Source organism: Agrilus planipennis, unplaced genomic scaffold (assembly GCF_000699045.2).
Source record: "Agrilus planipennis isolate EAB-ADULT unplaced genomic scaffold, Apla_2.0 scaffold380, whole genome shotgun sequence".
NCBI lineage: Eukaryota > Metazoa > Arthropoda > Insecta > Coleoptera > Buprestidae > Agrilus > Agrilus planipennis.
In genome coordinates, this window is record NW_020439059.1 from 88,227 (window position 1) to 104,257 (window position 16,031).

A 16,031-nucleotide genomic window follows, 5' to 3' on the forward strand; every position below is an offset into this window, starting at 1 on the left:
ATGCTTATGTATGATATAAAAAAAATGGGTGCGTGTACTTATGTACGCGCGTGAGAAGTTATACTTCTTTGGCATCATTAAAAATAGAAAAATACACAACATGTCAAAATCTTCTGTCACACAATGATAAAGAAAAGACGTATGTAATAAAAAACAATAAAACAAATAACGGATGTCTTACATTATATTTAAATAATCTATTAAATTTTTGTCACGAACTTTTTATTAAATGTTCTATTAAATTTATTTCTTTATTTTGTAAATATTAAATAACCAATAATAAATATTCAACATTGATAATTTAATAATATTTAGTATTAATTATATTAAATAATGATATTTTAATTTATATCAATAAATAATACATAGGGATAACTAACCTCAATTATATTGGAGCACTTAAAAAAGTATTTTAGCACAATTTTTTCACTAATATTCACAAATAGTAAATAATATTAATCCAAATATTCAATTTAAATCACTACTGAATATATTTTATTGCCACATATATAATTCGCACTTGTATGAAAATAAAACACGTGTTGTGACTGTAAAAACTAAAACCATGTGGATAAATATTATAAATAAATATGAAAACAGTGATCAGAGGCGACAAGCGTACCAACATGCGCGACTAAGAGAGGTTTTATTTCTATTTCGTTGGTAGCTTTTTTCCGAGACTTAATGAATTCGGTTGAGTGGGCAACTTCATCCTGTAAATTTTGTGTTACAGTGATGCGCGCGCATCTTGAAATTTCACTCTCATCAGTTTTTCATAACGCGCCTAAAGAAGTATAACTTCAAAAAAAAAATTAATTACCAATATACCAATTAAATTAAAAATATACATTTATAAGAAAAACGTCAAAAATTCCTTTCGATTTTTTAGACTTTCATAAATTGCTCACAACCTTAATATCTTTAATTTTAATTTCAACGTAAACTAATTTTTCTTTAATGCTATTGATGCTTAATTGGTCGATTTTTCTTACCTTCTTAAAGGAAATCTTAAATTCCCTGGGAGAATTGTATGATCTTCTTTGTGAAGAAGACATGTGGGCTGGCCTTTGGCAGAAGCATGCTCATTACAAGGAGACTAACATCGCCATTGCATACGAACAACATGGTTTCTTTGAGCAGGCTCAAGCGGCGTACGAGAGTGCGATGGCTAAGCACAAGCAGGACAACACTATGGGACCGTTGCCAACTCATACACAGCGTGAAGTTCATCTTTGGACCGAACATTGGATCAGGTATGTGCTAAGGAAATTACATTTTTATTATTCTGAACTAAAATTTCCTTATTTTCTTATTAGTTGTGCGAAAGAGTTAAATCAATGGGACATTCTTCTGGAATATTCAAAGAATGGTGTGTTTGATCCCTACCTCATGCTCGAAAGCTCGTGGCGAGTTCCTTCCTGGGATGTTATGAAAGAAGCCCTCTCAAATGTAGAGTATAATTGCCCTAAAGAGTTAGGATGGAAGGTGAGTTAAAATTTTTTTTTTATGTCAGTTCCTTAATTCAATTGGTAAAGAGTGTAAAGCAATTCCGATAAATTTTCTTTATTAAGTTAATTATTTATCAAGGGTTTTTATCCATCATCTAAATCTATTATTCAATTTGCTTCATTCGCTTTTAATTAACTCAATTATAATTAGTATATGATTTTGCGAAAATTTTAAGTACATACTAATAAGCTGCAATGTTCTTTTTAATATTTGTAAATAATCTTACTTCAAACTATTTTTTTTGTAAACGGCGCTTAAAAGTAAATGTATCTATAATACAGTAAAAATAAAAATTGTAATAAACGTGTTTGAAAAATAATATAATAATGTAGGTAACCTTATATGGGGGATACCTTCTTATTTGTAATCCCGAAGAAAAACCATTAAAGATTGCGGAACGCTACGTGGAGACCGCGACCGTTATGTGCCTTAACGAGTGGCGACGATTACCCCACATCGTCAGCCACATTCACTTGCCTTTTCTACAAGCTGCCCAACAGGTAGGTTTTATAAATTAAAATTCACTTCACCAATAATTTCTACTACTTGTCTAGTTTTTTGTGATAGTCCTAAATTCTTAATAGTGTTTACTAGTATCAAAAAAGTAGATATTAAGTTAAAAATTAGCAAAACATATATTGATAGATTCATTTTCGTTTTATATTTATTCCAAGTTTTTAATTTATTTTTTAAGATAATGGAGTTACAAGAAGCGTACCTGATACATAAAGGGTTGTTGCAAGCACATCAAAATTCATTGCATGACATGAAAGCGATTGTGAAAACTTGGAGGAATAGGTTGCCTGTAATTGCGGATAATTTAAGCCATTGGAACGACATTTTTACCTGGAGACAACATCATTACCAGTTCATTGTTAGCCATTACGAAAATCTGAGAGAAACTGGCCACACGAATTCCATGTTGGGAGTGCATGCTTCAGCTCAGGTACATTTTTCAAGTTCTTTTGCCCGTTTTCTCGCGTAACCTCTATTCTATTTGTATAAACAACTTTCAGTTTTATTACCACTATTAATTTTTCTTATTTTTCTTTTATTTCAGTCAATAATCCACTTTGGAAAGATTGCTCGTAAACATAAATTGACGTCAGTGTGTTTGGAGTCCCTGAATCGAATTTATACTATTGCAAGCGTTCCCATAATTGACTGCTTCCAAAAAATCCGTCAGCAGGTCAAGTGCTATCTGCAAATGGCATCGTTGAACAATAAAAACGAGCTTCAGGAAGGACTTGAGGTCATCAATAACACCAATGTCAAATATTTCACGAAGGAGATGACTGCCGAATTTTACGCACTCAAAGGAATGCTATATCATCTAAGTAGTAAGTATTTTTTTTATTTTTAAATGCATTTTATTATTAATTGTTCTTTAATTGTTTAAAGCGGTTCATTAATTTTTTGCAAGGCGCAATTTGTATACTTACAATAGCAAATAAGGAGTAGCGTACCTGTACCATATATAAATTCTAATTCTTGTTATTATACCCCCACTATAAGGAACGCAGTGCGACTAGCCACACGGTTCACACGCATGCTCCATAAGAATACAGTATCTTGTGTTATATCGTGAATGAAATGAAATGAAAAGTGCATTGAGTTTATATGTTCAGAAAGCTCAAAAACGTCGAAGTTCATCGTGACATTGTCCACAATACTAAAAGTTGATGTTTTTAGTAAAATTATTGAGAAATATGAGGCATCAAGAACCTATAGTTTGAATGAAAACAAGACATTCGTTTTATAAAATCGCTAAGAATTTTTTTTTTTTTTTCATATTTTAGTTTTGTTAGCATTTTGTAAAAACTACCGTAATTTATTATTTTAATATTAACACAGTAGGTACACTATTATTTTGGTCGATTTCAAAATCTCTTTAACTAATGGCTTTTAAGATTTGAGTATAATTTAACAAAATTTTGACATTTTCTTGTTTAATACGTGGTTTATTCCGATTTGATAATTGTTTCTTCTTATATTAATTGCGAAGGAACTGTTTATATATTTGATTTCTTGCAAACACTTGAAGATAATTCTCAAGTCAAGTTTTATGACCTAAAAGCATATTTATCTGGTTGATATCTACAACCACTTTTGGAAATTTTTAAAGAAGCATAACAATTTATAGAAATAACGTCAACAAATATTGATAAGTTATTGTCCACAAACTTACACCTTTTTTTTTTTTTCGATATTGTCTTGTTATGGTACTTATTTTGCGCGACACGATAAAAAGTAACATAACTATTTCTCACGATCAGTGTTTGTTTTTATTTTTCGTACTACCACTAATAATTGGATGATCTACAATAGGTTGCTAGATAACGGCGATATTTGCATTTGTTCTAGTTTTTAAAACAAGATTTTTTTACTATTAAGTGACAACTACTGATAAGTTAACTAGTTGTAGCTTGTTTTGTTTCCTCCGACATGTACATTTGATAACAAAAGATATGAAGTCATATTATTATCATGAAAAATATAACATATTAGGGACTTATTTGAAGTATGTTGAAATTACAATATTAATTCCATTGTTAGAAATTATATTGTTTCATTCCATACTAAAATATTTGTTTTGAACTTCATGGTCATGAACCTGCTCAAGGAAACCACAAATCCATATTATTGTTGTTGAAACAAAACTAAATCGAGAAAAAAATATATATACACATATAATACCTGTGAGAGTGTAAAGTAATAAACTTTTAAAAAAGAAAATAAAGTAGAATTGGTTACGCTTAAATCTTTATTTGAATTTAAAAAAATCATAACAATTAATAAAGCACACTTTGCATGCATTAGAAATAAATACACTCACACCAAAAACATTTATTTGTGTGTATTTGCTTAGTTATATATTTTTTACATTTTTGTTTTTATTACTCACATCTGTAATAGTCGTAAATGAATTTAAATGCAATTCCATTTGTCCATCCGAACCCTGATTGTACTGTATATTCCCCACCCCCTCCGTATTGTCCAGGAACTTCAGCATCGTATTTTTCATACATCTCACCACTGTCTATGAATCCCAATATGTTAGAATCAATCCATTTTTTAACTATACTGTGAGCAGCCTCTTCTGCTTCTTGTACACCGTTTCCTACTAACGAATATACAACCAAATGCTGAATTGGTGGCCAAGCGTTTGGAAAGTCCCATTGTTGCGTTGTGTTCAATAACGAAGTCGGTAAACCACCTAGATATGCTAATAAACCACGTTCGGTTAAGTAGTTGTAGGCATGTCGGACTAGTTCAGCTTTGTCTTTTTCGGGAGAATGACAACCAGCCCAAAGAGGTGTTACGTGAGTGGGATATGCTGCACGTCTATGGCGTTTAAGTTGAATGTCGAAATCCAGCCAAATGTTTTCATCAGAATTCCACAAGACAGAATCGACTGCTTCCACCCAGGATTTATAGACACCATACCATAGGTTACTGTCAACATTTTGATCGATTATTTCATATAACTCCGCAACTTTACGGAAACCATGACAAAGGAATGAATTAAGGTCCACAGGAATTATTCTTGAAGCTTCTATTCCAGATAGATTGTCATTTGCATTACCACTTTCGTCAAATATCCAACGAGAGGAAAAGTCCCAACCTGATTCAGCCCCACTTTTCAATTCAACGTATGTTTTTTGTCGTTGATCCAGATCAGTCCACACAGAAGCAGTTTCAAAATCTTCTGCATAAGATTCTGGTCGAGGTCCACTGTAAGGGACGTAGTATCTCGCCAAGGTGTAATTTCCATTTTCTGTTTGCACTGTAGTAGTTTTGTTTGCAAGCCAAAATGCCAATTCTTTAGCAACTACATCGATGTGTTTTTCCACCCATGCTACATCTTTAGTGTAATTGTAGTAAAGTGAAACCATCGAAGCTAATAACGGTGGTTGTGATCTATTCAAATAATACACCCTTCCTCCGTTTGGTATAAATCCAATCGTTTCGACGAGGTAAAGGAAATTTTCTATAATTTGCCGGGCTGTATCATACATTTCAGATATGAGCAAGCCTTCTATAACCCAATATGAATCCCAGTAATAATATTCTCTGAAGCGACCTCCGGGTATTATAAAATGGTTAGGCACGGGAATGAAGCTATACTGTTCGGGATTGTCGTAAACTTCGTCTTTGACTTTACGCGATAATTCAGGCCATATTTCAATTAACTGTCGAGTGAAAGCTTGCACAGTGGCATTGCATATTTCATTGAGGAAGGTTTGATTGCGTTTAAAGTCTGTCAGTTCTACCTGTTCAATGGCTTCCACATTTTCAAAATGCGTTTGAACAAATTCCTCGATTTCAGCCCGATCAAGTCCGTCTTTGGAGATATCTTTAAAAGCTTCCAGAGTTATTGGAACAGTTTTCTTCAGTTTGAGATCGACGAAAGTTTTGGAGTCAGAAAATATTCCTGAAAGTTGTATTGCTTCTAAGATGTCACCATAGCAGAAGATTTGACTATCGCATGGAGGCGGTAAATTACCATACTCTATGCTGTAGCTGCATCCGGCTAATATTGTGACCAAGAGTAGCAACACCAATGCATACTGCATTTTGACAACTGCGAGTGTTTTTCCGATAGTTGTACTTTTATACAAAATGGATAAGATAAAAAAGGAATCTTTTATCATCGTTGATAGCCAAGATAACGGTTGTTGTATTGCGTAGTGAAACTAATTGCTCTTTATTTTTAATTTTGTATAACAGTTGAAAAAATTTCAAGACATGGAGGTATACCATACATAGATTGTTATCACAGAATAAGTGACACAACAACTAAATTATGTGTGGTTTATTTGTTACAAAATATGTACTAATATTTTCAAACCGCAATTACAACTGTATTGCGTTTATTTAACCATAATGTAACGAATCCCACTAATGAAACATTGGGTTAGTAAATACTTATCAGTACAAACAATAAAAAAGCAGTAAAAATGACATTCACATTTTGTTTTCAAGATCTACTGTAAGTGCTGGAATTGTTTGTTATAAATCACAATATAAAAATAAGTTATAAATTCTAGCAAAATACCATTACTTACAGTACAATACAAGTTCTATAAAAAAGGTATTATAAAATGAGAAAAGAACTTACCTGTCTAAAAATTACGTGGTTTATGAGCCAGCCTTTATTACTGTCAATTTTTTTCATTTCAGATAAATCGGATGAGGCGAATAAAGCTTTCTCGGCTGCAGTTCAAATGCACGATACATCTGTGAAGGCGTGGGCACTCTATGGCGACTACTTAGAGCAAGTATTTACCCGTGATCCCCGACAGATTTCTTTAGGGGTGAATGCGATAACATGTTTTATGCACGCATGTCGACACCAAAATGAACCGAAGGCCCGCAAATATCTGGCAAAAGTACTTTGGCTTCTTAGTTACGACGATAAGAACTCTAGGTAATAGTAGATAAAAAATTGTGAAAGATTTAACCATTCTAATTAGAAATAAGAAAAAATTGTATTTTATCTTTTTCAGTTTAATGACTGCCTTGGATAAATATTCAGTAGGTGTACCTCCGGTTTTATGGTTACCCTGGACGCCTCAGTTGCTCAACTGTCTGGTACAATATGAAGGAAATGTAATTCTTAATCTTCTTTGTCAGGTAGTTCAAGAAACAATATGATAACATTAACAGAATTCTGTTTTAATTTGTTTTCGTTTCTCAAGGTTGGTCGTATGTTCCCCCAAGCGGTTTATTTCCCCATAAGGATCCTCTACTTGACCTTGAGGACTGCTACAGCTAGAAAAACTAATGTTCAGGTATACGACTACTTTCATCGCTTTCTATTACCCGAACAGTAATAAATAGTTTTTTATGCTTATCAGTAATTTTACAACTGTGATAACGATAATAAATAATTACCGCACATTTTTTATTCCTTTATTATTTTTTTTTTATTCTTTCAGCAACAAAGTCAGGAATCTCAAGGAAATGATACTACCAGCCAAGTTACTTCCGGTCAAACGCCGTCGACTTCCCAGGATGGTGGGTCATGTACAACAACAGCTGGAAGCGGAAGTGGTAGTAGCAGCGTTGGAGGAAATTCGAGCACAGCCGAAGCTGCGGCCACTATTAAAGCTACGCCACTTATGATTAGATGCTCGAAAATTATAAGAATGCAAAAGGACATCCATACGACGGTTTTGAACAGTTTGGAAGGCATTGCGGACCAGGTCAGTTAAGTTATAAAAGCTATAAAAATATAATAGTGGTGACAGGAGTTCATAATATTTAATATGCTTCAGTTACGTCTAAAATAGGTATTTTTTTATAACAGTCGTCATATTTTTTTCTTATAGACTAGTAGAGTCCGATACATTTTGGTTATTTACTTACAGTAAGTTCCAAGAAAAAAATATCACATGTGTAACTTTTATTAAATAACTAGTGACCCGCCCCAGCTTCGCACGGGTGCACTGCTGATACTAAATATATTTTTGTTTTGTTTAGATTATTATCGAAAAGGGGAAATCTTCAAAAGATACCCCCTGAACATACTAAATATACTACAGAATGTCTTTATATACAACATTCACAGTTTTTTTGTCATTAGACAATACAAACCGGCCTCCCGGCAGGTATTGCCGCAACCGCGTTCCTGCATTTTAAGTCTGTAATATCTTCGAAAATATTCATTTAAATTACATGCTGTAAAGAGCCATATTGATCTATATTAAATGCACAATGTATTTAAGGTACTTAATTGGATAAGAATTAATGCTGTATTGCTTACAATCGCTTCGTAAATAAGTCATTATGTCATAAAAAGTAAAGAATAAAAATGGTTATTGCGGATTATCCCTAAGAGATAGACATATACCGTCGCGGACTTTTTTGTAGACCCTTTTAAGATTTACAATATTGTACTGCATTATTTTGATCTATCTCAAGGGTTCAGCCAGCGTTTGCAATGTAAGCGCAAAAAATGTGTTTATTTACGACATCACATTAGAAACCTTTAAAAATATCAGTGTTTCCCTACTATATTATGCATGTATTATAATATAAACCTTCCTCTTGAATCACTCTATCTTTAAAAAAAAAACCGTATCAAAATCCGTTGCGTAGTTTTAAAGATTTAAGCATACATAGGGACAGACAGCGGGAAAGCGACTTTGTTTTATACTGTGTAGTGATTTAGTACAAAAAATCGATATTAATTTTACTGATTAATGTTGATGTTTTATCATATATTTATAAAAAAAAACTAATTGGTTTAGAGGTTTCATCAGTAAACTCATAATGAAAGCATTGTAATTTCAATTGTAAAATAAAATAGAACAAATAGAAAGAAAACGAAGTTAATTTCGCCAATTACAGACCAAATTTTATTTGTGATACTCTCTATAGTTATAACATTATAATGACGACGTTTCGATCATTGTTTTTGATCATCTTCAGGTCATCAGTAAAAAATGGAAACGTAGTTACATAGTTAATGTTTTTCAAATAAATAATGTTTTTCACATAAATAAATATAGTCAACAATCAAAACAAACTAAACAAACACTGTGACAAAAACGTGAGACAAAACGAAGACATGTTAGTCAGTTGAAACGTCGATGAGTCTCATTGTAATGTTATAAAAATAGAGAGTATCATAAATAAAATTTGGTCTGTAATTGGCGAAATTAACTTCGTTTTCTTTCTATTTGAAATACGAAAACAGACGATATTAGCTTCTTAACACACAAATAAAATAGAACACTTGGCTAAATTTGAAACTTAACAAATATTTACTTCAATTTTGAGAAATATTTTGTACATACAAGGTTTACAAAATAAAACATTAAATTGTTTATTAACGATCAAAACGACAGGTAATCACAAACATTGCTTTAGCTTCATTACCCGAAATTTAGGTCATTCAAATATCTTCGGATAAATAGATATCTAATGGTTGTACGCCTTTTTCCTAATAATTTTTCCTGGGTTGTAGATGGAATGGTTCCGCGAAAATTGGTACGAAGAAGTCGTGCGACAGCTGCGCCAAGGACTGACCAAATGTTACGCGATTGCTTTTGAAAACCGAGAGTCCGTGAACGAAGCTAAGATCACACCCCATATCCTCAATTTCGTTCGTAAACTAGTTTCTACCTTTGGTATCGGAGTCGGTGAGTCAATTATTCTTTAAATTATTATTTCTTATCATAATAATTTTATCTTTGTATTTGAATTTTTGTGTCGTTTTCTGTTTTGATCATTGTGTTATCAACTACGAGGGTGGATTGATAAGTTTCCGGCCTGACCAAGAAAAACAAGGTTTTTAAAAATTTTTTTTTTTTATTTCTCAACATAATCTCCTCCAAGGCTGATACATTTCTCATAGCGGTGTTCCAGTCTATTAATGCCATCTCTATAGACTGATTCGTCAAGCTCCTCAAAATAACCATTTACAGCTTCGATTACTTCTTCATTGTCCGCAAATCTCTTACCGCCAAGCCATTTTTTGAGATTAGGGAACAGAAAATAGTCACTCGGGGCTAGGTCTGGAGAGTAAGGAGGGTGCGGCATCAATTCAAACTTTAGATCGTTGATTTTAGCCGTCGCAACGATTGACGTGTGCGCTGGTGCGTTATCGTGATGAAACAAGATTTTTTTCTTCGCCAGATGAGGTCGTTTAATTTTCACCTCGTGGCTCAAACGTTGCAATAAGTCTGCGTAGTATTGACCAGTGATAGTATTACCCTTTGCAAGGTAATCAATGTATATAATACCTCTTGCATCCCAAAAAACAGTAGCCATAACCTTGTTCGCCGAAAAAATTGTTTTTGCCTTCTTTGGAGTTGGTTCCCCTGGTCCAATCCACTGTTTAGACTGTTCTTTGGTTTCAGGAGTGTAGTGGTGGACCCACGTTTCGTCAACGGTTACGAATCGACGCAAAAATTCGCTTGGATTACGCTTATACAATGACAAATTTGCGGTAGAAATGTTTTTTCGAATCAATTTTTGGTCGACTGTTAGCAAACGCGGCACCCATCTTGCACAGAGCTTTTCCATATGCAAATGTTGGTGCAAAATATGTTGCACACGTTCATATGACATCTTACAGGTCTCAGCTATCTCACGCACTTTCAATCTGCGGTCTCCCAGCACTATTTGATGAATTTTTTCGATCATATCTGGAGTTGTGACCTCAACGGGGCGTCCTGAGCGAGGCCCATCAGAGGTGCTCACACGACCCTTTTTAAACTCGGAAACCCACTGCTTAACGGTTGAATATGACGGGGAGGATGTCCCCAGTGTTGAGTCCATCTCTTTTTTAATTTCCTTCGGCGTTAACCCCTTCAAATAAAAGTATTTGATGACAGCACGATTTTCCTGCTTTTCCATTTTTACGAAAACCACAGAGGCGTCTTGTTCAGCGTGCTGTCAAACCTACACTAGCAAGGAGATCGGGCTGAAACTATAGCTACAAGCTATCCAAGGATGGTACTATAGAATGTCACCTCAAGGTAGGCCTAGTGGCGTCATCTCTTGGTTAGGCCGGAAACTTATCAATCCACCCTCGTATCTTATGTTAAATTGTTTATCTTTCTAGCTTTTCCTTTAAAATTATTTAATTGCTATTAATACTGTAGATGATAGGTCTGGATTATTATCGATTAATATAATTATGTACGTTTTCAAGAACTAATTTTCTTAATTGATTATTTTTTCACGCCATTTAGAAAATATATCAAGTTCAGTAAATGCAACATTTAATTCGGCGGCGTCGGAGAGTCTGGCACGGAGGGCGGAAGCCACCTACCAGGACCCGGTGTTCAAAGAGATGAAATTGGAATTCACGAAGGACTTCGACTTTTCCCAATCAAATGCTATGAGACTTCATACTCTCATTTTTAAGCTGAAAAAATGGATCAAGATTTTAGAAAACCGATCAAAAATGCTCATACAGTAGGTTCATTACGATTAACTATTTTAGAACTCTTTTCTGTATTTTATCATCTTCTCGAATGACATATTTCAGTAAGATTCATAATGGATGGTGACTTTTTACTATGTTAACAAATGAGAACTTAAGACTGGAATTATTCTAACTTGCTAACGGCTGGTGATAGTTACCAGCAAAAAGAAGTGTTTAATACATTTTGTTCATTATTGTTTCTTTTTTCTTCCTGAAGGTCATTTCTAATCGAGGAGAAGTGCCGTTTTCTTTCGAATTTTACTCTAAAAACGGCAGAAGTCGAACTTCCAGGAGAATTTTTGTTGCCAAAACATACGCACTATTTTGTACGCATAGCGCGGTTTATGCCGCGCGTTGACATAGTGCAAAAACACAATTGCGCTGCCAGACGTCTTTATATACGCGGTCATAATGGCAAGATATACCCATATCTGGTGGTAAATGACTCGGGCCTGGCAGATGCCCGTCGCGAAGAACGAGTACTCCAATTATTACGAATGCTTAACCATTGTTTAGGAAAACAAAAGGTGACTATAATGTTTATATTTGGCTTTATTTATTAGGAATAAAAAAATGTTTTTCTTTCGGATATTTCACGAAGATATCTGCAGTAATAATAACAATTTTTAAGATTAATCATTCTTTTAAAAATATATTGGTAAAAAAACTCTCTGGAATTGTAATGATTTTTTATTTCATAGGAAACGTCTAGAAGATTTTTGAACTTCACAGTTCCAAGGGTGGTAGCTGTTTCTCAACAAATAAGACTGGTCGAAGATAATCCTGCCTCCGTTTCATTACTTGATGTCTTCCGAAAGGGTTGTACAAAATTAAGTAAGTATTTTAGCAAAATAAAATAATAATACATGTACATAGTTATTGTAAAGTAATGTTAATTTTTATTTTCTTATTACAGATATAGAATATGACGCGCCAATTAGTTATTACTACGAGAGGCTAGCACAAGTGCAAAGTCGAGCGATAAAGGCAAGTCATCAAGTTTACCGAGACATATTGAAGGGAGTACAAACCAATATGGTGCCAAGAACGATGTTAAAACAGTGGGCGGTCGCAACTTTCCCTTCGGCTACGGACTATTGGCAGTTTAGGAAAATGGTAAGTTATATTGATTTTGTACTTAAACTCGCAGTCTTTAGTGTAAATGCATAAAATTTATTAAAACTAATACAGCATTTTTTAAAAATCGAAAATACTTGTAAAATCGTAGAAACTTAAAATAACAATGTATTTATTTGAAATGTTATTTGTTTTCTCTTTCAGTTCACTTTGCAATTATCCTTAGCGTGTTTTGCCGAATATGTATTGCATCTGACACGCTTGAATCCTGATATGATGTACCTGCACCAAAACTCTGGTCTTGTTAATGTATCTTACTTTAAATTTGACGTCGATGACAGTAGTGGAGAGCTGAACACCACAAGACCAGTCTCCTTCCGTCTCACACCCAATATCGTCGAGTTCCTGTCAACGATCGGGATAACAGGTCCACTTACAGCCTCCATGATTGCTGTTGCACGGTGCTTAACATATCCCAACTTTAAGGTAACTTTTTTAAACTTCTTTATTCGTTAAAAAAAGGAAATTATTATTATTAGTAATAATTTAATATAAAGAGATTTCAAGACAAAGATTAGTTTTGTTTTATCTAAACTAAAAGATACTAACAGTGTGCGTGAAAATGTTCTTTCTTTGTTAAGATTCAAGCCATTTTGAAGACTATCCTGCGAGATGAGATGGTGCTTTCCCGCTTGAAAAAGCCAGAGGATTTGGAAAACGTGAATCAGGAGAAATTGACTGAGAGTGAACAACTTGTGAATATGGTAAATAGGGCTGTGACTGCAATTAATGGTAGACTAAGCAGCCTAGCCCATTTTGATGGTCTGGATAGCAAGGTAAGATTTTTTTTTTAATATCATGGACAAGTTATCTGTCCCATTTACTCAAAAACTAAAATTGACGACAAAACTAACCAAACTGCATTCACATAAGAAAATAGTCATTATCACAATGGATACTTTTTGAATTTCAAATGTTATGAATTCAAAATGAGCAATTAATAAATGTTCATAATGGTGTGCGGTCCTTTATTATTTTTGTGGGAATAAAAATTTTTGAATGGAATTTTCCCACCCTTTTTAATGCAATTACCCATCAATGTACCCTTCAAATATTCCGCATACACGAAGGGTGTATTAGCTTAATTTACTTTTAGGTAAGCACATTAGTAGCAGCGGCCAGCAGTCACGACAATTTATGTAGAATGGATCCAGCATGGCATCCATGGTTGTAAATTCAAATAAAAATACATTTTATAAACGAACCTACTTCGTACCTTTGTTACGTTATCTTGTTCCTTAGACAATTTGACTGTAACTTAAATTTTATAAATTATTTAGTAAGCAAGTTTTCAAACTATTTAAGGTTTAATTTATATGTACATATTAATTTACTAATGCACATACAGTATTTTATTGTGATACAATTATAATTTGCTTTATACGTTTTTAAGTAAATATACGATTTATTAAAGATAAATTGTAATTGTATTTCCCATTAATTCATGGATGCAAATCACTTCTAGTATCTACCCAAAAACTAGAAGCAACCGGTATATATTTAATTTTGAATTAAGTCAAGCAAATTGTAATATTTATTTGAACCTATACATCGGAATGTCAATAATTTATTTGGTACATATTTTTTTATTGATTGGCGCAAATGCTGTGGGGTTGGTTCTTGGTTGACCAATCTTCTACATGGCAGACTTTACGTAAGAGAATGTTATCAGTTTCAATCAGTGTTCAAAGCAAAGGAATTCAAAAAAACTGGATGAAGAATTTGTTTTAGTGTTTTATTCCAGTTACTTAATAAGTAGTCATCCTAAAGAACAAGGTAAGAGTAATCGTATACAATTTTAAATTAAATAGGAAATTGTAATTCACTTTTATTTTGCATTTATTTCTGTTTTTCTTTTTCAGATAATCGTAGACCAGTACAAACCTTTACTCGCACTGTTGAGTCTTTATTAGTTGATTAATACCAAATTGTACATTTGTACATGATTGAACATGACCTCAGCAAATATCTATCTTCAATTGACATAGGTATATTTCTTTTATAAATAATTAATATAATTAATTAGTAAACGCTTTAGAAGAGTAATTATTTTTTTTGTACATTACAGACAAGATAATCTGTCAAACATTTTTAATGTAAAATCCTACAACTACAGTAAGCCAGTCCTATATTGTGGTAAATAAAAAGGGGTAATAGTTTCAATTTATTGGAATTATAGTGAGACTTTATGCCTCTGCTTCTGCAATATCCATAATTTCCACAGGAGTGGCAGCTACCCTCGTCTACAAAACGAAAATACTATTCATTGTAAGTGTTTGTTTTTCTTTGCAGAAGTAAGTAAATGTAATATATGGCATGAGCTAATCAGTATGCTCTCTTTAAAAGCAATTGAAAATTTTATTCACTGTATAATATTAAATTATATTTCAAAATACTTTAAAATTCGTAAAGCAAGTTAATAAAATTTATCGTTATGTTTATTTTACCAAAATAATATCAATGTTACTCATTTTTTGTTTTTTGCGTTATTCAGAGAGCACTTTAACTTTAGTCGCTTTTATGTTTTAAAGTTACACACTAGAATTACAATTCTCAATTTTCTTCGTCAAAATGTTAAATTGGTTTAAATGTTTCTTTTCACCTATAATCCCCTGTATAGTGGGTTGCATAACTCAAAGTAACTAATTTTAAAAATCATCTTAAATCAAATTGAAATACAACCAATCAAAAGGTGTAATATCTTATGTCGTTTTCAGGTAAATCGAAGAAGAACGAAGTTTAACGAACTAAACGTTCCAAAATGTACCCGGAAATACACGCAGTGAGTGAAAAGTCGGTCGGTGTGCCGGTTGTGTGAATTATGGATTACTTTGTTCCGCTAACCAACTAAAATACGAAAAGGTAAGTCTTCAAAATTGATATTATTTATACTACATTGTAAACCTTTTAGTAGGTAAAATGACTTGCTTTAATTTGCATACTTTTGAACATTATTGATTTAAAATATTCTGGTATATTCGTAATGTATTTAACTGGAGCAAATAGGATTAATTAATAACTTCATATAAAATTTTTCATACTTATTCAAACTGATTTTCTAATTTGATATATTTTATAAAATCAGCCTTTATTATTTTTTTTTTGTATATAGCACTATTAATTCAAAAAATAGAATAAACATTTATAAACACTATAAAATAAAGATTAATATCACATGAAAGCAACTATTTGTTAATAATTAAAACTATTATTAAATTCATATACATTCATCACATATATTTTCCAGAAATATTTTACCATATAGGTACTTTGTATTTATGAAAACAATATTAAAATTACTTTTCTTCGTTCACTTATTTGACTATTTGGATAAAAATTGTATTTTCAATGGTAATATACTAGAAACAAATAGAGTAACAGTAAAAATCGTTTATTGCTTAATTTTTTATTATTTCTGTAACTTTTCAATACTTCACTTTAA

General features: G+C 32.7%; 2 protein-coding genes and 1 long non-coding RNA gene across 4 annotated transcripts in view; 2 read left to right on the plus strand and 1 right to left on the minus strand.

Annotated features, from left to right (window-relative positions):
- Window positions 1–14,017, plus strand: part of LOC108742817 (transcription-associated protein 1) — a 41,873-nt gene extending 27,856 nt beyond the window's left edge. The window contains 17 exon segments of the mRNA XM_025977094.1: window positions 1,003–1,253; window positions 1,317–1,485; window positions 1,842–2,009; window positions 2,204–2,455; window positions 2,570–2,849; window positions 6,694–6,940; window positions 7,020–7,146; window positions 7,212–7,304; window positions 7,452–7,718; window positions 9,485–9,659; window positions 11,217–11,442; window positions 11,670–11,979; window positions 12,154–12,286; window positions 12,369–12,568; window positions 12,734–13,015; window positions 13,171–13,365; window positions 13,686–14,017. Coding sequence (XP_025832879.1) covers window positions 1,003–1,253; window positions 1,317–1,485; window positions 1,842–2,009; window positions 2,204–2,455; window positions 2,570–2,849; window positions 6,694–6,940; window positions 7,020–7,146; window positions 7,212–7,304; window positions 7,452–7,718; window positions 9,485–9,659; window positions 11,217–11,442; window positions 11,670–11,979; window positions 12,154–12,286; window positions 12,369–12,568; window positions 12,734–13,015; window positions 13,171–13,365; window positions 13,686–13,763 — 3,453 coding nt within the window. The 3' untranslated portion in view covers window positions 13,764–14,017.
- Window positions 4,256–6,111, minus strand: LOC108742824 (trehalase-like). The gene has a single exon (XM_018478156.1). It carries the CDS (start codon window positions 6,084–6,086, stop codon window positions 4,407–4,409), a length of 1,680 nt encoding a protein of 559 aa, XP_018333658.1. The 5' UTR covers window positions 6,087–6,111; the 3' UTR covers window positions 4,256–4,406.
- A 160-nt stretch (window positions 14,018–14,177) lies between the features above and the next one.
- On the plus strand, window positions 14,178–15,553 carry LOC108742823. 2 transcript variants are annotated; one of them, XR_001938731.1, is made up of 4 exons: window positions 14,178–14,365; window positions 14,452–14,577; window positions 14,658–14,857; window positions 15,307–15,553. It is a non-coding gene; the product is annotated as an uncharacterized LOC108742823 (long non-coding RNA). The 2 variants fall into 2 exon arrangements; XR_001938730.1 differs by having other exon boundaries at window positions 14,178–14,577.
- Window positions 15,554–16,031: the final 478 nt, after the last annotated feature.

Bases quoted from the DNA above. Each gene is read 5' to 3' on its own strand.
- LOC108742824 (XM_018478156.1), bottom strand. From the start codon at position 6,086: ATGCAGTATGCATTGGTGTTGCTACTCTTGGTCACAATATTAGCCGGA.